We start from the raw sequence: 25,611 nt of genomic DNA, 5'->3' as shown, positions 1-25,611 counted from the left end.
TATTTCTTCCTCTATTTGAAGAACTGTCTCCTTTAAATCTTTTTCTCTCCACACTAAATAGCAACAAATTCTAAACTTACTTTTCCTACTTAAATCCTTTGCCATCCTGGTCATTATCTTCAGGAAACACTCCAGTTTGTCAGTATCTCTCTTAATATGCAAATATGAACAAATATACTAGATGCTGTCATTAAGCTCAATGAAGGAAAAAATGAGACTCATATAAAGATTAATATAGTTACAAAAGAAGTTATCTGATGAGCTCTTTTTAAAATCACATGAATAAGAGCAAAAAATAACATAATCAAAGACAGAAAGAAAAAATTATACAAATGGAGATAGGAAGAATGGGATGAAAGCTTCCAAATGAACAAAAGCTCATGAAAAATGCTAAAATAACCCAAAACACATTTTATTCTTTTCAAAGCCTTTTTTCACAGACTACCTCCATTTATTCTCACAATTCAATCACATTTTATAGATGAGTTAACTCGGAGAATTTTGTCCAATGTAGACAATGTAGTTAACGATTAAAAAGAATAGATACATGTATATGTATAACTGAATCACTCTGCTGTACACCTGAAACTAACACATTATTAATCAACTGTACTCCAACATAAAATAATTTTTTTAAAGAACATAGTTAATGGTAGAGAGTTTCTTGGTTCAAATACAGATATTTATTACACAGCTATACTCAATCTACTGAATTATCAAAATAATGCCAAGTAAACACTAAAACTTTACCATAAAAAGTTAGCTAGTGAGAATGACCTTCTAAAAACACAGACAATTCAATTATTGAAAGACAAATATGTATAGTAAGTTCTCTCCTATAGTAGCTAAAGACATGTATATAGAAGCACAAAATACATATTTTAATATTATTAAGGTTTTAGGGAAGGGAGATGAAGAGGATTTCAATATATAGATATCTCTATCTATATTTCACATTTAAGAATCAAGCTACCCACTAACCACTAAAATGGTTAGTATTTTAAGGTAGATTTAATTCTAAAAATATGCAGCTTTCCACCTCCCTCTTACCTATTAAGAAAATATCTGTATAATTGATCTCCTCTCTTTAAGTACTTAGGGATGCATTTGGCACCTGAAGTGGCTACTTTGAGCTTCTAGTAATATGTTTGTTTTCCCAGAGCTGTTGTTGCCTGAATAATTCAAAGATTCATTGCAGTTACTCTGGTTTAGAGAAGAGGGATATAAATTTGGCTGTTTTGGGTTTTTTCTAATAATTTCTCTATATAAACACCATTTACAGTGTTCTCAACTGAGCAAGTTTAAAGTGAAATACAATGGCCAAAAATCTTAAATTTGAAGAAAAACCAAGTGCCAAAGCCCTCTTCTACCTGTAAGTAGGAACAGTAATGGCCTAAAATTTAAAACTATATTAACAGGAACGAGTATTTCAGTCCACAGTTAGAGATGAGATTAGGGAAATAAAGTAACCCTGAGAGAGTGCCATTTTTACTTAAATTCATGGTAAGGGGTAAATGAGAGCAGAATTGACTTGAGCCTGGGCACAGGTTTGACATCTGCCATTATTAAGATGGGAAAGAGACCAGAAAGGTGTAGGTGAAGACATTTAACACAAATTTCTCTAACTTTATGGGACTGCATACTTGCAGTTTCGCCAATGTTTAATGTTTTCTCTGAGTAAGATACAGATGAAGCTCTCTAGTCCAGGAAATTAGACAGGCTCAAACTGCCACTAGGAGGCAAAGGGAGCTATTACAAATACTGGGAAATTTGAGTTAAAACAGAGAAACTGATACGTTGCTGGCACCTTGTAAGTGCTCATTACTATTAATTGAGTTGAATATGAATTGAATTGTGGGTTTACTAAAAGCATACTTCCTGAGTTAGGAGGCCTGAGCAAATGGGGCCAAAAATTAACTCCCAAATTCAAAGCCATCTATTTTTAAAATGCTTGATTTGCAACACAGGAAGCTTTTACAACTAGCCAGCAAAATCTGAGCTTTCAATCAACAGTTTCTTTCACCGAAGGTGTGGAGCATGGAACGGATCCAGAAGCACAGATGGTATTTTTCATCTGCACATGCAATTTCCTTTTTCCCCGCTTTTATATAAACCTCTCTCTCATTTTTTTTAAAGAATGATAAAATTTACCAGTAAAATGCAACACTACTTACTGCCTCTGGAAATGCTGCTCACCTCCACTTCACATTTTTAGCAGCAATTTAACTGTCTTTCCGTATGTGTAGAAAGATAGGGGGAAAAAACTTATAACCTCCCATTTACTATATCTTGAATAATTTCAGGAGATTTAATTCCTCCAGGGATCTAAAACTTCTCCAGTATTTAAAATAAGTGCTTTCTCCACCCTTATCCCATTTTCTTAGGATTAACGCTAATTTTTCATAGACTCTTAAGGCCAAAATGAATCTTGGAGGTCATGTTGAGCTGCTGGTGACTTGCCCAAGGTCACTTCGCTGGTTAGTGCAGGGGAGCTGAGAAAAGTACACTTGCATCACAATTCACAATTACGGAGCCACATGTATGAAGACCAACACATAGCCCTATCTCCAAAAACTCATTTCCAGGACTCCACCAGGATGGAAAGCCCTTATTCTTCTGAAGTCAGTCAGATTCATTTGAAGACATAAAGTCTGATTTTCAAAATCCAAGGGTATTTCTTCAAAAGTTAGATATAAACAGCATGTTTCATAATTGGGTGTAATGTACAGCATGGTGATAATAACAGTAGTAGTAGTAATAATAATAACATCGATAATATAGATGGAGTGAAATTCCAGGTACCCAAACATAGTATAGGAAACTGGACTTGTAAATTTTGGTTAAGGAAACATAATAATGCTACAACATAAACTAGAAAAATGTTTAAAAAGGAATGCCTCATTTACCTTTGGAAAAACACCCTACTGAAATTAACAAAATCAGTTAATATAGCCACTGATTGCCATGCTAATGACTGCAGCCTAGACCTCTCTTCTGAGCTCCAGAACTGAACAAAACCCCTCCCCAACATCTCCATTAAGTTATGTCAAAACCTCCACAGCTTTATTAAGTCTCACGGCCAAAGCAACTGTGAGCCCATCACCCTTGCACTGTATCCTGTTCACAGAATACCTTGCACACATCAGGACACTTGTGCATCCAGAAACTTAAATATTCTTGAGACGTTCTCACTCGCTCCTACTGGCCGCCAGTCCCATTCACAATGCCTTCTCACCTCTCTAATGGTTCCTTCAGTAGCCTCCTAACAGCTTTGCAGATATTTACTCTCCACTTTAGCTCTCTTTCTTCTTCAGAATTGTCTTTTTGTAAATACAAATCAGTTCATGTCACTTTCCCGCTTAAAACTCTTCATTGGCCTTCAACTGCTTTATGATAACAAACAAGCCGTTTAAAAATCCCTCAAAGTATCATAAGATGGCCTACAAGCAACTAATGATGTGTCCCTAATGGCCTCTTGGCCCTATCTCAAATGGGCCTTCTTCCCACCACCACCAGCACCACCTCAGTCTCATCCTGTAATTTCTAGTCCAGCCATTCTGGACTCCCCTTCCTATGCCTGCCCCTGATCCCTTGCACAGTGTTACGTCGGCCTGAAGCATGCTTCCTTCTGCCTTCACTCAGCTCATATAAAACTTTCTTAGGGAAACCTTCCATGATGTTCCTCCCTGAAAGACTACTTCCCTATAGTTTTCCTCCATGACCAACATCAAAATTTGTAACAATATATTTGTGTGACTATTTGTTTAATGTGTGTCCCCTTACTATAATATGTTTCTATTTATTTACTCATCCCACTAACACCTAAAACTGTAGCTGGTACGTAATACGTGTTCAATGATCATTTATTGAATGAATGAAGGAATAAATCAATAGAGAAGAAGAAAAGGGAGGAATGAAGGGAGGGAGGAAAAAGAGAACAGGAGTGAAAGTTCCATTTCAGGCTTACCTGTTAGCTTGGATAATTGTGGGCTGGTAGTACACATACTAGGTCATAGACCACAATCACAGTCTGACCGAGTCTATCCAAGTTATGCAAACTTAGGTCAGTTTAAGGGCTTTCCCTTGGGGTAACAACCACGTACAAGAGTATCCTGAAAGCCCCATATTAAACACACACACACACACACACACACACACGTTTTTAGACTTTTCACTTAGATCAGCTAACACCCTAAAATGGGCACGAAGAGTGACCTTCCTCCAGTGAAACTCCAAATCCTGGCAAGATTCATGTGTATTTCCAAGATTCCATAGCTACAGTGCCTACAAACCGGCCAATATACAATGTAGAAAGCCCTAAAGCATGATTGCCATAAACCTTGTATGTATGCATTTGTGTCTCTAAGAAGGTGAAGAAGGAAATGGTCAGCAGGGAAGTGACTGAGGGAGATACCAACAAAATGTTACTCCCCTTAAATTATTTAGGAAAACAGAGTCAAAGCAATTATTGTGGTTTATAATTTTTTTTCTGATGTCTTCTTAACATCAAATCCTTAAGATTCAGGGTGAAGCTATCAAGCCAAATAGAATTATGAGAGTGCAAAAGCAGAGAGAGGCAAAAATTGCCAACACGATGCAGTAGAGCACTTTATTTATGTGACTTAGAACACTGGTATAATCCGGCTCCCATTAAGATTTTTCTGAAATTGGGATACAATTTCTAAGACACTCTTAATCCTCTTCAGCTAGAACCTACACCATGAATTTAATGTCACCAATAACTCATACTATTCAAGAGGACAAGGCATAATAATCCATATTTATAAGTTTTAGAGACAAGATTTGCATTCCCAGTTTGGTCTCCCTCATGCTCCGTTGGCCAAAACTTTTGTGTTGGGATATATGCGAGGTTGACTTATGAGCACTTGTATAAGCTTTATAGAACAAGAGTAAGAATCCTAGGCATTGAAGAAACCATCATAAACACAAATATCAGTGTTCATGGCCCAGCTTACTGCCTTCTTTCTGCCACAGATACAGAAGGACACAGTGATACAACAGGGTCTAAATCTAAGATCTGGGAGAAGTGCAATCGCAGATAAAACTTGTATATCTACGTTTAGGAAGTCCTGAAGAAGCCAATAAATCTACAAATTTAGACCAGGCGAGACAACAGAGAAAGCAAAGTAGTTGCTCTCAAGTGTCTGTGATATAATGGAAGATAAGACGTAACTCAGGACCAGGCGAGACAACAGAGGAAGCAAAGTAGTTGCTCTCAAGTGTCTGTGATATAATGGAAGATAAGACGTAACTCATAATAGGATAGACACTAACACTCAGCAGCATGTATGAAGTACCAGGGGAGGAGTAAAAATTGCAACAGTTCAGAAAAGAATGGTGGGATAGGGAGGGTGGGAGGGAGGGAGACGGGACGGGGAAGGGATATGGGAATATGTGTGTGTGTGACTGATTCACTTTGTTATGAAGCAGAAACTAGCACACCATTGTAAAGCAATTATACTACAATAAAGATGTAAAAAAAATACAATTGCCAAAATAATAGGAAAAACAAACAAAATTTAATAGAAGGGCTGGAAAGAAAAAAAAAAAAGAATGGTTACAGAAGCTTTGGGGTTTTGTTTTTTCCAAAGTCTTCATACAGTAGGTAGAATTTAACCAGCAGGATCCAGAGAGGCAGGGAAGAAATTCCAAGAGGAAACCAGGATGAGTGACAACCTCAAATGCTTGCATTTCTTTATAAAGTGTCCCCTCTCTCAAGACAACAAAAAGCATCCTGTTACATACACTGGTGGATTGTTTTGCTGGAGACAAAAGGCTGGAGACATTTTCTGCTGTATTAGGCTTTGAAACTATATTTTTCCACTTAGAGATTCTACAAGAGGGTGGAAAGGAAAGCATCAGCAGATTAATCTCTACCTTTCACAGAGATTTTGTTTTTTATAATTTAAAACAAAACTATTGAAGTATGGAACAAAATTGTGGAAGTCAGGAATACATATGATGAAACCGATGTTAATAAAAAAAATCTGGACTACGTTTTTAATTCCCACTTACAGTGTTTTATTAAGTCCTAACATAAGAATAGATCTGCTGACACAATTTTTTTTTATCCTCAGAGGGGAAAGTTATTATTTTATTATTTATCATTCTTATGCTTAAAGCTACTCATTGGTATTTAATCAGCAGGCATCATCTATCTCATTTTACAGATATGCACCAAAAAGGTGAAGTGATGTGCCTAAAGCTAAACAGTAAATCAGTATATCCCATATTAGAATTAGAATTCTCAGTCCTTTTTACTTAGTTAATTATGACATTTCCACTAATAAGCCAACAATTCTAATAATGTCCAAATGTTTCTCTCTCCTTTGTGTTCTGATAGACAGAAGTTATAAATTTTTGAGCACTTCAATTTGATTGCATCTCAAATATAGATTAATGTGGCAAGGGTAATAATTATTGAAAAAATGACTTGGCAGAAGCATTTAAAAAAAGCTTAATTCTCTAAGCTCATTTCAGCTACATATTGAACAGTGATATGCGAGTGACAAGCAGTGAACTATGTAGAAAAAGAACAGAGGACATGATGGAGTGTTTCAGTCAATCAGGAATAATATTATAATCATCCATTTTACTTACTGAGAACTTACTATTCCAGGGAACACACATGTATTATCTCCAGGGCTAACAACAAAACTATAAGGTAGGGATTATTATATCCATTTAACAAACACCAATATTGTGGCTCAGAAAGGTTCATTAACTTGCCCAAGGTTACCCACCTAGTAAGTGATGGAGATTGACCCTTTTTTCCTATCCTTATTAGGAGAACCTGGTTCCTGACCTCAGGCCCTCATCAACTCTCACCAACCATTTCACTGTATTCTCATAACCTGCATGTATACCTATTGCTGCTCCTCCAGATGTGTCATTTGGTACTGCAATTTTGAGTCCTTCCAGTCCCATGGACCACCATGTTGTGTCTCATGCCTCTGTGCCTCTGCCTGGAATGGTCTTTCTGCTTTTCTCTTAAAAGAGTTCCTATTCTCTCTTCAAGGCTCAGCTCAGAAGTCTTCTCTCTATGGCTTTTCCTGATCTCAGCCTAGCAGAGCTGATTATGCCCTTCTCTGAAGCCAGTAAATAACCCTTTTAAAGGCTGAGCTTACTCATTTTTATGTTTATATACATGGAGGCCTCTTAGAGACTGGAAGCTCCTTGGAAACAGAAACAATGCTTCAATTATCTTTGAATTACCAGTGCCTAGCACAGTTCCTGATACCTAGTTGGTATTCAATAAATAGAATATTTATACCACCTTGGGTAGAAGTTTAAGCTAGACCCAAAGTGACTGCAAATGACATGGAGTATGTTAATCCTTTACCCATTACAATGTCATTGAGATTGCAGTCAGCACTCAAGAATCAAAAGGTTTTCTTCAGTGCTATAGAGAGAATTTTTTTTAATTACAAACCAGAGACTTTTCATGCTATATTTTAGTTAAAAATTAGATCAGTTACTCCATTTGCTGTGCATTTCCCCTGTTACAGTTATTAATTATCAAAGATATTAGCTGGTGTGAACAACTGCTTGCTCCCCACAGTGCATCTGTGCTCTCTTCTCAATAATGCATTGAAGTCGTAAGTGTTGGATTTATTGCCTCGGTGATTTCCACGGCACAAAGAGTGATTTCATTACAGGACTGGGCAGAAGGGAGAGCTAATGGGTGAGGCAGAAAATGCTTAATCAATATCATTCGTGGCATAAGTTTAAAACCCTAAATCCCCAAGCAGATTTTGAAAATGGCTACACTCAAGGCCCCAGTCTCTAGAAATGCATTTACTGCACCATGAAGTTGAGAATCATTTTCTTTCCTCCCAATTCTCTATTACTCCACAGGCCTCTTAAGGACACACTGAGTCTCTCAATAACTCAGTTGGCCCAGAGAAGAAATCCCTGAAGGAATGAGGTGGGAATACATTATTTCCAGGAAAGGCCTTTCCTCTCCAAAACACATGCTTTTTTAAAATATAAAATATCAATTTAGGATCAGCAGAGAGGAGAAAATTTCCAAATTTGAATGTTGAAAGAGACCTTACAGATCAGACATCAGCCCTGGAACTGGCAGAAGCACCCTCTAACCTGGGGAGTCCACGGTACGAACCACAATATTATTGAGTCAAGAGACTGACCAGATTTCGGTGGCTAGGAGCCATCTACCACCTATATTAATTAAGTGCTTGTAAGTAGGAATTTAACTGGAATGCTGAATCAGGCAGGCATTTCTGCTATAGTCATGCATCCTGACAGAAGCTACCTGTGTGTTCTGACAATAAAGAGGGGCAAGTGTGATCAGGGGACCACTAAGCATTCTGGTATAAAGACTTCTGCCTTATTAAACTTCTTGAACTCTGAATCCCTTTAAATACCCCCAGGAACTATATAATTTACAACATTAGAGAAAGATTCTTCCTTTCTTCAAAACCATACTGCTAATGTTCTCAAGTAAAAAGAAAGGGTCTAAGAGGTAGCCTCAATACCATGACATGAATATAAGCCACAAAGCTGTCTTTACATTGAACACCCTGTGAGAAATAAGCAATCATAAAATGGTTAGCAAACAGACCCAATACATTTTTCAATGTTCTTTCATGGGGCTACCATCTAGGAAATGCCATCTCAGTGCTAAAACTATAGTCTTATTTTTCCTGCCATTCCCATCCCTCAGACAGAAGGACCTCATCCCATTGTGTTACTTTTCATTGTCTACCTCAACACAACATTTCAACAATGTTATTGGAATTTTGATTACATTTGAATTATATGTGAAATGTTCTTATTTTCTAGAATTTTTCTGTTCTTAATTTGTATTTTTAAATTCTCCTTCAGAAGAAGCTAAGAAAACCTGCATTATTCAGATTCTAGGATAGTGATTACAGCTCAACAATAAGAACTTAGTACATTTATTAAGAAAATGCACAGCTTTTGTTCTACCCTGTCACTTCTGTGTGTCTCAATTTAATGTCCTATAATAAAAAATTATAAAATCGTTAAAAATAAGCCATTCAAATTAGTTCTCCCCAAAGGCACTTAGGATGATTCCCATTACATTCTTTGGAGAGTTTGATTTACTTATAAAGCCATAAATATTTTATTAAAATGTAAGCAACTGAAGCAAATAAAAAAAGCATATGAGAGATGAATTAAAATAAAAGGTAAGAAAACCTAATCAGTTCTCTATTAGAATGAGAGAGGGACTTGGTAAATTCGGTTGGAATATCATCATTTTCCAAGGACAATGCCAGTTCAAAGAAGAGTTACCTTGTTTTGACAAAATTTCTCAGGGAGTGGGTGGAATCTCTGGACTCTAGTGTCTCCTTATAAACAAGCATGAAATGTCATATGCGGAAAGCCCTCTCCCTTTCCGTCTATACTCACAGCTAGTACAATTTACCTATTATTTTCTTAACTTTTTATTCACATATTCTAAATGATGACAGAAGCCCAGAGATGGTAAGCAATCTATTCTCATTTCTACGGCTGCTTGAATTACCCTCAAATGTTTGGCACAATTCTGTGCATGGAGTGAAAAATCCACAAATACAAGTGAGGAACGGTAACAGGAAGAAAATACCAAAGATTCTCCTATTAGGAAAAAGTCACTAACCATTACCACGTTTTATATACACACACAAAGAACTCCCTCTTTATCTACCCTTGGTTTCGCTTTCTGTGGTTTCAGTTACCTGTGGTCAATCATGGCCCGAAAATATTAAATGGAAAATTCTAAAACTAAGCAATTCATAAGTGTAATTTGGGTGCCGTTCTGAGTAGAGTGATAAAATCACTTGCCCTCCAGCTCAGTACCACCAGAAATGTGAATCACATGTTAGTCCAGTGTATCCACACTGCATATGCTACCCGCCCATTAGTCTCTTAGCAGCCATCTCCATTAACAGATAAGCTTTATAAGTATCGCCGTGCTTGTGTTCAAGTAACATTTATTTTACTTAATAACGGCCCCAAAGCACAAGAGTAGTGATGCTGGCAATTCGGATAGCCTCTTACTGTGCCTGGTTTATAAATTAAACTTTATCTATATATGTACATATAGGAAAAAACAATATATATAGGATTCAGTACCATCCATGGTTTCAGGCATCCACTGGGGGTCTTAGAATCCCCTGTGGATAAGGGGGGACTACTGTGTGTGTGTGTGTGTGTGTGTGTGTGTGTGTGTATATATATATATATCAGAAGAAACATTTATATATATATTTATATAAACATAAAATATGCTTATACATAATATGCCCACACATATTATAAATTACATATATTACATATTATACTTATATATAAAATATGCTCATTATCTCATATAATATCAGAACCCTATTAATAGATTTTAAAATTAAATCTGAGGGAGAGAACCAGATATTAAGAGTATATTAATTTAAAAATTAATTGATAATTCTACTCTAAAGCTCATTCAAGGGACATCTTCCTTAGTAGCCATGAGAAAACAAAAATCATTTTGATCCCCTAGATTAGATTTCCTAACCTTTACGTTAGATTTCCTTAATCATATATTTCTGCAAAATTTATGATTAGTTCTTCTTTTTGAATCTTGATAGTTTGATCATATTATAGATACTACAATACTTTGATAATAGATACTTAAATAATAGAATGAAAAATGGTGAATTGTTAATACTATTCATAATGATATAAGACTAAACTTTTTCACGGAGAAGCTATAGAGAATCTAACTGAAGTATACATCTATATATAAAGATTCATCTTTTTCTTCACCACTGATCTTATATCATTCAGATTATTGACTAGCAGTATAAATAATACAACCTAACAATAAGAAACCAATTATAAAAACTCTTAAACTCCCTCATGTTATACTATATCTGTGCCTTCTATATCCCTGAATGTCCAGCTGTGATAAAAGAAGCTAAAGCATATTCTCTCAGTAGTGTATACTGATGATAGTGAAGACTGTTATGCAACCTCAGGCTTGAGATTTACCACCCAAATATGGCCTAAAACATTTTGATTTTTTAATTGCATTTGATATCTACTTTGAACATTGAGCTGAAACCAAATCATTATATTGTTAATGAAACAAAGTGGACCATTAAGAAATAACACCTCACATTTTCTCTTTATGTAGCTTATTTTTAATTAGTCTGATCAGAGCCATGGTTGAAAAAATATCATCTGCATATATATGTGGCTGATCACGTAACACTGATCATAGATTCAACCACCATTAACTTGTTCATTATCACTAAGAAACTAAAGTCAGACATACTATATCCTATGAAGTAAAGTAACAGAAAATCAACGCTAGAAAATGACACTTTGTAAATGCTAGGTATAACTGTGCAAAAAAAAAAAAAAAGGACACAGTAAAATTAAGTGAGACGACATAAGTAAAACACTGAGAAGAGCTAGATACTCCCCTTCCCCAACATTACTTCCGGTCAGTCCAATGATAGTCACCACTCATGTAATGTATATGTGCTAACACAATTTAGAAGTTGATCTTTATTTAAATGTCAACAAGAAGTGTTTTACTGCATTATAATAAAAGCTATATTGTCAGGACTTACCTTTTTTAAAGTTCCTAATATTTGTATCATATAAAAATTTGAAATAACAAGAGAATGATGGATATTATATTAATAATTACTTATACTAATAACTTATTAATAATAATTAGATATATATATTAGCTCATCCTTATCTGAAGATCTGATATCATCATTACAAACATAAACTTTGTGAGAAGCAATTTTGTTCCCTGCCAGTGTCTCCACTAACAAGAACTTTCAAAATTTTACTAATACATAGCTTGTATAACCCATGAGAAATTTTTATTCTCTATCAAATTTACAGTCTAGATAGTTAGATAATGTTAATATAAATGAAATAATGGCAATATGTATATACAACCAGCCAGGCCAGCTTAAACATGGTCTTATCTATATAAAGCATCACAGCAAAGGCAAGTATTTCCCACCACTTCCACTGTATCCTACACATACATCTAGGAAAAAAGTAGTGTTTTACAACTGCTTACTTTTGAAGCCAGGCAATTGGTTTTGTTTACTCAGGATCCTGAGAGTACTCAATAATAGATGAATGGATGGATGGAAGAAACAGTATTCATTGATACTTATGTGTATAAAAATTCTGAAGAAATTCATAGCAGAAGCTCATCCTTACAGAATCAAATTCATCTGAGGGGTTTTCATCAAAGAAGTGTTATTTGAACTAAATCTTCAAGTGCAGGACTTTTATGCAACTTAGCAGATGTATATATAGTACCATCTCATTTAGTATGGAAACATCTCAACCAAAATCTGAATTAATTTAATAATAAAGTGAAGAGAAAATGCTAACCAGTAAATTATTGCATCATTTGAAAGCCTATTTAATTAGAAGACAGCTACAAGGATTCATGTAATCCTGAGGTGCTGCCCTCTAGGTCCTAGACAGGAATAAGAACCCCTAAGAAAGTTGGAATATCAAACTCCTGCCTATGCAAGACAATCTCTCAGGTATGTCAGAAATGCAGAGCCTGTTTTATGAAGAATGCCAAAACAACAGTAAGCTGTTGAGGAGGAAAAAGCCAGTTGGAAAGCAAATAGGATATCAAAAATCATGACAGAAAAACCAAATATAATGCCAGTGATGAGGGAAATCCCATATAGAGCCTCTCTATGAGATTAAAGTACACTGCCAGTAATAGCTAGACTTCAAGAGTTACTTGTAGCAATACAAACATCGCTATATGTTGTTTGCTTTGTAGTGTTTAATTTTCATTCTCGCATATTTATACAAACCTAGATTAAAAATTTCAACTGCTGTATCATCATTATAAGATCCTTAAGTGGACTGCTGTAACCACAATTTCCAGGAAAAAGAAAAAGAATGAGATTGTTTTCAAACTGATTAGCAACTGTACCTCATTGCACAGTTGTATGAAGAAACAGATTTGGAAACATAGCATCAAGATTAGTGGGGCCTTTGAGTCACAGTCTCAATTTGGAGTCCCATCACTATACCTGGCAATAGTGCCAATTTAACAGGCATCAGGCTGTGCAGAAGATTTTCATGTAAATGAAAACAGTTTGGGGCATTTTGCTTTCCCTCAGTAAAAGATAAATATAACTTTTCACTGGCACCAAAAATAAAACAGGTTAACATAGAATGATCCAGGGCAGAGTCCATTACAGGGAGAACTAATTTGGCAGGTGCACCAAACTTCTGGACATCATGGGCCATGAGTCTAGAGAGCACTAAAGAGTTTGAAAAATGCAGGTACAAAAGGTATTAAAGGACAGAGCACAGACATAACATTCTGAAATTTATAGGTGTAAAATCACCAGATTAAAAATAATTATTTTATTTTCAATATTGATTTTTAAAGTTTTATATATTTCAAATTTAAACTCATTCTTTACATGATAAAATATAACATTAAAAATTTTAAATAAAAATAAAAACTTGTAAATAATTAATATAAAATAAATGGTAAATAATTAATATAAAATAAATGAAGAAGTTCCCAAACATTATAATGCAGCGCTATGTGCCTCATCATTAGTGTGGATTTTTGAAAATTCACGGTAGCCCTCTACCTCTATCCTAGAGTCAAGATGGTCTGGCCTTGATATCATAAGACTTTATTATCTCAGTCATATAGTTCTCACAGTCATCCAGGGATGAACATTTTTAATTTCTTCCTAGACTATGCCAAGTTCCCATTAGTCTATTACTTAAATTCACTCATGTATTCATTCATGCATTCAATAAATATGTATTTAGTTCTTACTGTGTTTAAGGGACCACCACATGAAACAACATAAGGCATAGAAAAATGTGGTTAGTCATAGATTTTTGAACTCAAAAAGGTTATGGTCTAATATAAGTGTATGTTAGAAGGGTTTATGTTCCATCCAGAAGCCTTGAGGCCAAGGACTTGGTGTATCTCCAGCAACTAGCCCAGCATCAGGACCAGCGAAAGCATTCAGCAAGTCTTTGTTGAAGTCAGTAAGTTATTGAATGAATATTTCTATTTGGTTTTGTGGACACAAGCACATGAATTTATGAAAATAATTCATATAGCCAACCCATAGTTATTTCTTGTTGCAAAACTGAAATACAAATTGTTCGTAAAGAAGAAAATACACTCACAAAGGGCAAACTCATTTAAATATTTAAGATACATATTTTAAATTGCACTTTAATGCAAGTAGAACTATTAACTTTCAAATGGAACTCATTTTTTTTTTTCACTTTGTGATATCACTCTGCAGGAGTTCACAAAAAAATTTTTTTCACACAAAAGGCACTAGAAGAATTATTATCCTCCTGCAAATAGTGTTTTCTTTCACATTATTCTCAAGTTACAGACATCTGAAATTTTTCAAAATCATATTGAGTTCCTGTCTTATTACCCTATACTTGTTATAGATAGCAATTGTTACTTTAGTTGGCAACTTATATCTTAAGAAAATACTGAAATTTAGTATTAAGGTGTTGATTTCATCTAAGAATTTAAAAGTGTAAAAAACTAGTTTGTTTTATAAGTGTAAAGGTAGCATAACATAAATTCAGGCTCTTAATTAAGCACTTCCTGAAAATGCTTCTTTAACTAAATTACTAGTAGAATCAAGATAATTAAAATTGATGATCCAACAGTCTATTATACTCACACTAATTAACCATTAGAATGCTTAAGAGCTCCAAGAGATAGATTGCTTTTCAAACAAATAAATTTCAAAGTAAAATATAGTATCTTTGTGGGAGAGTCTATAAAAGTAAACATTAAATCACTTCTCAGCAATATTGACTCTTGCCAATAAATCTGGAAAATAACAACACTATTTCCAAACAAAGAAGATGGCTAGTTTGTTTTGCACCTGCAAGGGATAAATGACATAATAAGTAGAATCAGCCAGTCAGAGCAAAGTGTGTGTGTGTGTGTGTGTATACATATATATATATATATATATATATATGTATACACACACACACACCCTCCCTTACATATATATATACATATACATATATATACATATATATACACATACATATATATATACACACACACATCCTTATACAAGCACACAACTTGCCTACTAGCTCACCCCATCCATTGCCTCCCTTTCCTTTCTTGCATTATATGTGTATCTCCTTCACTAGTCTATGATTTTGTCAGGGAGCAGAAATTATACCTTATTCATGTTTGTTTATCCACTTCCCCAGTCCTCCTGTACTCCAGCACCTACTTATAACTCTTTTATGTACAGAAAGAAATCAAAACAATATCATTTAATATAAAACAAAATAACCAGATTAACTGAGGTTTCTAACTTTTTAAACTTCTTGTTAAAAAGAAAAACTAACATCATTTAATTGGAAAAATTTCTACCAATTTCCAAGTCAACACAGACATCTAGTTTTAAAATCCCTAAAGGTCTCCCTAAATAATCTTACACGTATTTTATCTGGGTGTATATGTAAGGCTCCTATCCCAGTCCAGAATGTTCTCCAGATTAGACCCTTCCCCTTACACTTTGTATTTGGCCAATATGAGCTTAGTAAGAAGAAGAGAGCTTTGATTTTGAGCTGTCACCATCCATCCACATTGTGAATGCCTGATCAACTATAGGGTTCTTTCCTGAGGACCCAAAGCGCAAAGCAGTATCAGAAAGCTAAAGTGTAGCTTAGCAAATCATAGTGTTTACCCTACTGGAAATAAGATCCAGTGTTGATAATTGGTGTCTAAATAGTATCAGACACATGATACTGTGTTCACCTCTCTAGGCTCCAAAGCCAGTGTGAGTTAGATAAAGTGATAAATAAGAAATAAAGCATACTGGTTAGGAAGTCAGGCAACCACTTCTGCAACTCACCAGGTAAATTTTTAACTAATTACTTAAACCATCTAAGTCTTAGTTTTTTCCAACTGTAAAATGGGAATAATTATATTTATCTTACAACAGCCTTGGGAGGCTTAAATAAGATGACCTGAGTGCAGCATGTAGCATGGTACCTAGCACACAGTAAATGCTCAATAAATGACAGTGATGGTAATGAGGAGAAAGTTAGAGACGTGTCCAGGCAGGTGTCCAGGCAGACCAAGAGATGAAACAAGTGCCCACAGCCACTCAGGTGGCTAGGAAGAGAAATCACTGCAGAAATCCTAAAGAATTAAGGTAGGACCAGAGGTAACATCTAGGCAAACTTCGACACTCTTCCAGTGAACCAAGCTGCAGTGTGATAATTTCTTACACTATTTTTCTTATATAATACTTACATTTTACCAACTGCCTCAATACTTAGAAAACAAAGTATTAATTAGTAACATGATTTTCAAGAATCAAGCCAGTAGAAAAGATATTTTCCATCAAGTTTCTTAATATTACTCAAGTAATACCAAAGACACAACTTTCTATTTTTACCATCAGTAAAACTACCAGCCTGTACACAAAACTCATGTTTGGTAGCACTGAAACAAATGTTTCTAACCAATCCCCAAAACACAATCCCCAATCCCCTGTACACAAAACTCATGTTTGGTAGCACTGAAACAAATGTTTCTAACCAATCCCCAATACACATCCCCAATTGTACATACTCTAACACAACCAAAGGCTAGTCTGGAAAATTTACATAACCTATATAAATGAAACAGAAAGTAGAGGCATCAAGATAAACAAGAATAAAGTCATTAGCAAGTGCATTTTGAAAAAATTAAAACACTTCTTTAAATAGATTGAGAAATTTACAAGCAGTGGTGTGATATGTACATGTGTGTACTCACATATATCTATATGTACATATGATATAATGTTTTTAAGGAAGGTAATTTCCCAGAATAAAGTACATTTCAAATCCCACTTCTTTGCAAAGACAGAGTAATGATTCAGACATGATAAAAAAGAAAAGAAAAAAGCATTCACTATTTTCTACATGCTGCTTACATTTAATTAAATAGAAATATAATCTCGAGAAATGAATTTACAAATATTTAGTTTTATTTTTGACTCTACTGATTAGGCATGCCAGTCATACAATCACTAAAGTAAACAAGGTAATAATATTTTGAGCCAAGATAATGGCAACAGAAATGAGAGAAGTGGATGCATGCAAAAGATATATGTCATTGATGTCAACAAAGTAACGGACAAAAAAATGGGACATTTGGAACAAGGGACAAGGAAGTGTTTGAAGTATAATGCCTGTTTTTTATTTTATATATTAATAGGTAGAAATAGGCTCAACTGAAAATTCATTAAATTTAGTAGATGAAAAACAAATGTAAAATAATAGGCCTCTGAATTACAACATAAAATGGGGCAAAATGTCTTGATAGTGATAAAGGCTACATCGTTAAAAATTAATTCCTTCATCAAGCAAGTCTGTTTCTTTCACTACATGCAGATTACTGAAAAACAAAACGCTGTTAGCTACAAAAACCCTAAAGTAACATCCTTTCAATAGCCTAGAGAGGTAGAATACTCGCTAGGTAACATTGGCCTTATAAAAATAGAAGATTTCGCCCGTGATGTATGGGAACAGCATGGGCATTCTCCTCAATGATAATCAATAGAAATATTTATACTTAGAAAAACTCTACTCAGAAATAACATTCAACAAGCAAATATTTCCTATGTTTTGCAATTCTAGAGAGGGAAAAACAACCTTTTTATTATTCCCTCTCAAAAGTGGACTGTCATTTTCTGTTCTTCAGAGTACTTACTGTACTTAAAATAATCCTTGCTATCCTACGGAAAAGATGTTTAAATGGCCTGTAACCAACTAATTAGAATATGAGCAATACACATGCATATTTATATATACACATATATATGTGTACAAATATACATATTATTTTGCAGTGAATATAAGATTAAAATGACCATTTTTACTTAATCACAAATTGGAAACTTTAAAAAGTTATTCTTTCCCCTTAAAGTCACAAGCTCGAACATTTTAAATGAATGGGAAAAAAGACTTAATAATGAGTTATTTTTATTCATCTAACATTACAAAATTTGTGTATGTGAAAGGTACATATATGTGATGTTGAGACAGACAATGGAAAATTACTGCTTAGGCAAATATCATTGATGTCAAGACAGTAACTAGTTTAGCAGAGTAGAAATTTTTCCTGAGGGGAATTTCCTAAATAATGTCAGCTTCTACCTCTCATCATTAGAATAGCACATAATGATTTCTTAGTTCAGACTCTAGATGATATTGCTTTCTGGGGAGTTAAGTTTTCATATTCTTGGAACTCTATAAGTTATGCCTTAAGAATAATTAACTCACCTGAAAAATACTGACCTAAAGTATCGAAGGAAACCGTAAGTAATTATAAATAGGAGTTTATCGGGTTAAAATTCACTGAAAGAAACTGTTCTCTCAGAAAGGACAAGAAAACTCTATGGACACTTTAAATAGAGCCCTGTAACAAAAGGTCTGGGGAAGCAGAGGCTTATTAGATTTATATCTCCTACTGCCCTTGCTGTTCATTTTCATTTTATAAAGTAACATATTTGGGGGCTTCCCTGGTGGCGCAGTGGTTGAGAGTCCGCCTGCCAATGCAGGGGACACGGGTTTGTGCCCCGGTCCGGGAAGATCCCACATGCTGCGGAGCGGCTGGGCCCGTGAGCCATGGCCGCTGAGCCTGCGCGTCCGGAGCCTGTGCTCCGCAAGGGGAGAGGCCACAACAGTGAGAGGCCCGCGTACCGCAAAAAACAAAAACAAACAAACAAACAAACATATTTGGGTCATCTTCAGGTAGGTTGACTAAAGTGATTTATTTTCCAAAATGGGACAATAAGCATAAACTGGGACTGTCCTGTTGAATACTCTATCCATAGGGGAGAGCATGGCTGTGTGCCTCTCCCGCACATTAATATAAATCAGGTAACAATGGAGAAAGGGACAGAGACAGAGAGGATGAATAGAGAATACCCAGGTCAGATTGGAAAGGGAAGAGAAAACATAGGGCACAAGGTCACATGACTGACGATTACGTGAGGAAGGAGAAAGGGCTGCTATATTTACTGACTGGGTGACAAGAATGGATTTACATGGACTGTATCTGAGCCTCAAGATATTTGCTTAATGCCAGTGGATAGCCTCTCCATCACTACCCAGCCACTATGTGTGCATGTGTGTGTGTAAATAATATTTCTATAGATACAGTATACATCTATGTATATATTTTATACAACAAATATGAAATAGTTGTCCAAAACTAATATATCACCAAAATTTGCACTTTCCATACCACATTTAAATAATTTTGAAATCATAAGTAACTGGCCACAAGATTATATATATATATAATATATATGTGTATTTATGTATGTCTTTATATATTGTGTATATGTGTATGTCAATACATGTGTATATTCCTATGAATATACACGTGAATATAACTAATGCTAACTTTCAGATTTGCAAAATCATTTAAGTCAACCTGGGAGAAATCTACTGTGATGTATTCAGATAAGTTTAGCTGTTAAATTCTACTTACAAATACAACTTAGTATGTTATTTTCTTGATATTAAGATATCATCAACTTTAAGAATCACTTTCAATTGCAGGGAAGAAAATACATGTTAAACATCCACACTAATTATAAGTACCATCCCAATTTCAGAAAGATTAAAATGTGAAAAATATGACTTGACATTAAAAAAGTATAACCAGGGGGCTAGGAGTTTTAAAATAAAACATATCTCCAAATAAGAAACTCTATAAAGAAAATATGTGGGATTTTTAAATAAATAATGAGCACTAACTACCTCATATAGTTCAAATTAGGACTTGCACTCTGGATACCAGCAGCCTCTAGATACTAAATCAAGCAGGAAATTGTGTACACACACACACACACACACACACACACACACACACACAGAATAAATGTATCATGGTTTATTATTTTTCATAAATCATCACCATAAAAATTATGAATTATTCACAGTAAATTCCAAGTAAGCCAGGAATGATATAGCATATATAAACCGTAAGTTTCCATGACAAATAAGAACAAGTATATAAAATCCTACAGATATATGACCCATAACACATTACAGAACATTGATTTCCCAGAGGCTAATGTTAAACTCACGCACCCAGTAACAGTTCTATTTTCATTCTCTCCTATAACTCAAATCTATTCATGCTGCACAATTACTTTTGCATAATAATATATTGTATTTTAGTTACCTGAGCTATTTCATCTGTAGCAATAGTTCTTCCTTATTTTAAATGAGCATCTTTGGAAGCATCGTATTATTTTCTTTATGATCTTCCGATCACCTTGACCATTTTTTAAAGCGTATGATGTCTTTCATTCACACATCAGGTAGCATGCTTCAAATTTTTAAAAATTCACATAAATAGGAAGAGTTCTCGGGAATGTAATTTGATGAAGGGGATTACATTTCTGTCTCCAAGGACTAAGCCCTACATGTTTGATACATTGAAATGTTCATATTAAAAAGACATTATAATCTCAAAAGAAGTGAATACAAGAGAAAACAGGGAAATAACAGCTCAACTAATTTTTACTAAAGGAAAACTACATAAGGATAGAAAGATAGGGATGGAAAGAGGCAAAAAGGATTCTTATGTATGGAGAAAAGGACTAAGAAAGTAAAGAAGGAGTTAATAAAATCTAGGGCTTTGGGCTCCAATCTTAGCTGAGATTAGAGGAATTTAGTCTGAGGTGACCAAAGAGAAATATATTTTATCTACCACCAAATAAGAATGGTGGAAGTTTTTATCCAAGGTAATTCAACAACATGAATTAGTAATTAGGATATTAAACAGAGATCAAGGCTGAAGTTTCCTCAAAACTGCCTACTTTTTAGAACAATTTTTTTAATCTTATTGAAAGAAATGGGAATAATCTCTAGACTTTGACATCTGATTACATTTCAAACTACCTTTTGTCTGTAACGCATATGTTTCCCTTCTGTTCACAATGGTCACTCTTGCTTTTTCCTATTTTTAGAACTTGCTTCCTTTCATTAAGCTGCAATTAGCAATGAGTCCCTTCCACACATATATCGCTGATTCCTTCAAACTAGCCTCTTCCTTGGTTGCTTTTAGACTTTCATAGAAGTCAGAGTTTCTTCCTGGGAGTTCTCTAAACCTTAGAGTTTAGATATATGGATCAAGCTACAGACATTAATGTTTCAAAGAATGCTCATGGCAAAATAAACATTAAGAAGGTATTGACAGGGGATACACAGCCACAATCTTTACTGACAGTGGCCAAGCTGTGACAAAGCCACAGGTGTACAGGACTATTTCGGCAATCATAGCACAGTCAGGCACCATCATTGCTACTGTCCAAAAGAGCACCTATGGGAGTGAAGAAAAGGTGCTTTTTAAAAAAGACCATCATGAAGATAACCCTACTCTTTATTTCATAGCATGTTACAATGTTATAGCTTTTCTGAAGTAATATTAAGTTATAGTATCCAGATCATATAGGTAAAAACACTTTAAAATGTGGGAAAAAAAAAAAAAAAAGAAGAAGAACTTATTGGGTAAGAAGAGCCAGAATGACTTGCCTAGACAATTCTCTTCTGCAGTGGTTCTCAAAGTGTGGTGCGTGGATTAACAGCACCAGTATCATATGGGAACTATAAGAAATACAAATTACAGGTCCCACCTCAGACCTACTAAATTAAGAAAAAACCAGGGAAGTGGATGTTGGAGCTGAAGAAGGGGGAGGTGATTTTTATGCATGATACAGTTTGAGAACCACTGTTCAATTGTATTCCAATACCATAAGTAACCAAATAATATTTTTCTTAGTTCTAAAACTACAAATTTACCTCACTGGGGAAAAGCATTCTTCTGACTTTTCTAACAAAGCTTTTAGCATTTTCAGAATCGCTTAGGTTCCTATTTATCTGAAGGTTCTAGTTAAGAATTGAGCAGCTCCATCTCAGGCTTTAGAACTGTTGCATTCTGCGTGCTAGTATGAGAATGAAGGACATTGGTGAGATAGCGGGGGACTCTTGAGCCACAGATACACCCATGGTAGTCAGGTCAGCACTTCACATTCCCCAAATCTTGCCCCCAAAGTTGTCTTTTTATAACTGACTTTTCTCGTGTCATTTTTCCCCAGATACCTTTATCAATGAATGTGTCAACTTTTCTGGCATACGACCAGCCCACGATAAGTTACTGTGGGGTGCATCATGAACTTCTCTCTCATAAATCCTTTGAAACGAATGCACAGGAAGATACGATGGAAACACACCTAGAGACTGAGCTGGACCTGAGCACAATCACAACAGCTGGCCGAATCAGTGACCATAAACAGCAGCTGGCTTAACTGAGCTAATTGGTAACCATGGGTTGCCATCAAACTTTGTAACCTCAAGGACAAAATGAGGAGGATTTGTTCATTGTGGACTCTAAAAACAAAAGAAAACAATCCCCTGTTAAAATAAACAAAAATCCAAGATTGATTCATGAAATAAAGAAGACATGAATTGTTTCAACTCTACACTTTATAATTAGCTAAGTTGTGCAGTATTTTTTTGACTTAGAGTATGACCCTGAAAAAAAAATCTTTTTTCTCAAAACTCATCCTACCTACCTGTAAAAACTGTACAGAGCTAATGTATTTTTCATATTGTAAAGTTTCAATTATAGAAACAACTCGTATGTACAGTACCATAATTTAATTACATTTTACTTTACACACTTTATGTATTTCAGTTTCTAAAATTTTAAATTAACAAAAATTATTTCTTGTGTTATTCAGAGTTACTCAGTTTTGTAGGGACTGTTTTGTTACTGCTTTTGTGCCCAGAAACCTTGACTCTCAAATTATGTGCTGTGCAAAACATGCACGATTTTTATCATGCTTACTGTGTAGAATTTTATCTACTTGGTCCAGAAATAATACATTAACCAAAAAGGGTTTGTTGAGACTTATAAGAAGTTCTTCAATTACATAGACAGGTCTTTCTTATAAACGAAAACAATCAAAGATTTTTTAACACTTCTCAGACTTAACTGTTGCCTTGAATTACAGCCTAGTTTCTAAGCAGTGAAATGTAATGATAAAGAGGGATATTTTAACAACGTATTTCTGAATGAATGACTCATTATTTCATTCTTTTGAGTAACCCATTGTTAAGGGTGGGGGGAAGCATGGACAAAACATCACTGGAAACAAAGGCCGTAACCACAGCAACAGAGTTTGATATACTTAAAAGGTGCAGCTGCCAGTGACAAAGAAAAACTCTGTTACATCTCATTACTTCAGGCCAAGGTGGGAGAATAAAGCATAATAATTGTACAGTAGTAATTTCTCTTAATTAACCCAACGTGGTTTACCTAAAAATAACCATCAGTGCAAAATGTGCCTGGTTTTAAGACAATTTCCCATTTAGAATGGTGAGGCTATATTTTAGCAACATCTCAAAGGAAATATATGAAAATTTTCACTTCGTGTGCTACATCAATTTTCTCCTGGGAGAGAACTCTTAAAACATCTACAGCTGATTCAATACAGATATGAGCCATGGTGGAACTTTATCATGCAAGTAGACTGTAAACATCCTTAATATGTTCTAAATTGTTTATATTGCTATCCATAATGAGATTCACCTCCAAATTATCTGAAAAATAATCCAGAGTAATTTGAAACCACCCCAGATCATATATGGATTATCCAATTGTATTATAAAGTTAATTCAATCAAATTATGAAAACCTGACTTTTCAGAGGCTGAAATAATCAACTTGTTTGTTGTTTGCTTGACACAGGTTACTGTTTGAAAATATTGTTATTTTATCTATGGTATTCACACATTCTTTTGTGTTTTTTTTTTAAATATAAAACTGCAAGTTTCAATTGCTGTTACACTAGAAGTGCTTTTTTTATGTTGTCATTTTTAATTCATGACATCAAAAATAGGTTGAGAGTATGTCAATCTAATAGGGATCAAACACAGTCAAAAACAATGAAGAAAAGAATTTGTGAAAACCAATGTCAAACTTTCCATTTTTTATTTCTTCCAAAGAAAATCAAAAGTGTAGTTTTATGCAGGTTTATCATGGCAAATTTAAGAACAGGTTAAAAGAGAATGGATTAAAAAAATCAAGAGCAAATTTTTGTTGAAAATATACTGTCAGAAGGGAAAAAAACAAAATGTTGGAAGAGCAAACTCTTACTAATTTAAATGAAACTAAATGTCACAGTACTTGTATCAACTATCTAGCATTCCAGATTTTGTAACATATTTTGCATAAATTATTTGCTATTCAGAAAATTGTCATTTTTAGTTTAATTTTAATCTCTTTTTTCCAATTTCTAATTTCCTTGCACTGTATTATTGTCAGAGTATTCTTAATCCTCTACACTGATATTTTGCTTTGCAGTTAGCAAATCTATAGAGGGTTAATTATAAATCTATTATGTGTGGATCTGAAATCTGATGCAAAATTTTATTTATTATGTAAACCAAAATGTCATTTGCAATTTTTTCTCATAGAAGTTGTCCTTGCAAAGATTCAAATATCTTTTAATTTGTGTAAATAAGCATTTTATATCTTCTCTTTCCAGACATTTTCAAACTGACAAATGATTTTTAGAAATTTTAAAGGTTCCAGGGAGCCTCACAAATATATGCCCTTTATTTCCTGAAGCAAACTGCTTTCTTTCTTAAACATTTTAAGTTCATCTGAAGTGAACAACTATAAATAGAAGCAGTCACCTTGGAACCAGGTGCATGGGAGGTCTTAGCTCTGTGCATCGGAGGACTTATTACGTACATTAAGAGCCAAATAAACTAAGAATTTTGGTATTTGTCATATTTGAAATTAAACCCAAAGGATCTTTAACAGGAAAAAGAAAAAAAAAAGATGCTAAGTTACTTGTTTGCTTAATTTTTATTCTGCCATGTCCTGGGGTGTGGGGGCTTTGGGGAAATGAAAACCTGCTAGAGGAGACTGTCTCTGGAATCTTTAGCATACATTTGCAATTTATATATTTGTGTCTAAAATCCCTATTTCTAACCTGTCTTTTTCAGAATTCAGTAATCTCCCATTTCCTCTTTCTAACCACCCCATGTCTTCCTTCCTGTGTACTTCTCACCTTTTTAAACAACTGAAATGTTTCTATGTTTGGAGTTGAAAAATGCAGTTCAGCCCAACATGGTTACAATACCAGCGGTAGCTACAGCAAACACATTTATGCGGTGTTTTGAAGCTTACAAACCACATTCCACATAAATTATCTCATTTTGCCTTCATAACCAATCTATGAACATACATTAATACCAAAGAAGTTGAGACTTGCCCAAGAACACAGGGTTAATAATTGGTGGAGCTGAACTACTCTCAAAATTCAGACCCTATTAGTCTTTCCACTATACTAAAAGCCTTCCCTCTCTGATCAGGGCCAGAGAATTTCCAGATAGTAAATAGAATGAAAAAATGTTTGACATGTTGTTTAGTAATCCCCAATTTAACTCAGTTCCTCTATCTGTATAATATATGGGCTAAATGGACTCTTTCTGTGTGCTACTCTGGGCTCTCACATTAAAA

The 25,611-nt window shown here is 34.7% G+C and overlaps 2 protein-coding genes across 2 annotated transcripts in view; one reads left to right on the top strand and one right to left on the bottom strand.

The window, feature by feature from the left end:
* Positions 1-25,592, top strand: part of LRRTM3 (leucine rich repeat transmembrane neuronal 3) — a 181,995-nt gene extending 156,403 nt beyond the window's left edge. The window contains exon 3 of the mRNA XM_067710818.1: positions 22,176-25,592. Coding sequence (XP_067566919.1) covers positions 22,176-22,385 — 210 coding nt within the window. The 3' untranslated portion in view covers positions 22,386-25,592. The remainder of the gene's footprint in view (positions 1-22,175) is intronic.
* The window catches only part of CTNNA3 (catenin alpha 3), a 1,581,323-nt gene that overhangs the window by 1,065,203 nt on the left and 490,509 nt on the right, over positions 1-25,611 (bottom strand). The window lies entirely within an intron of this gene.

This window comes from Pseudorca crassidens, chromosome 16 (assembly GCF_039906515.1).
Source record: "Pseudorca crassidens isolate mPseCra1 chromosome 16, mPseCra1.hap1, whole genome shotgun sequence".
In the NCBI taxonomy this organism is placed as follows: Eukaryota; Metazoa; Chordata; class Mammalia; order Artiodactyla; family Delphinidae; genus Pseudorca; species Pseudorca crassidens.
The sequence above is the reverse complement of the archived record's forward strand: the minus strand, read 5'-3'. Positions and strand labels throughout refer to the sequence as shown.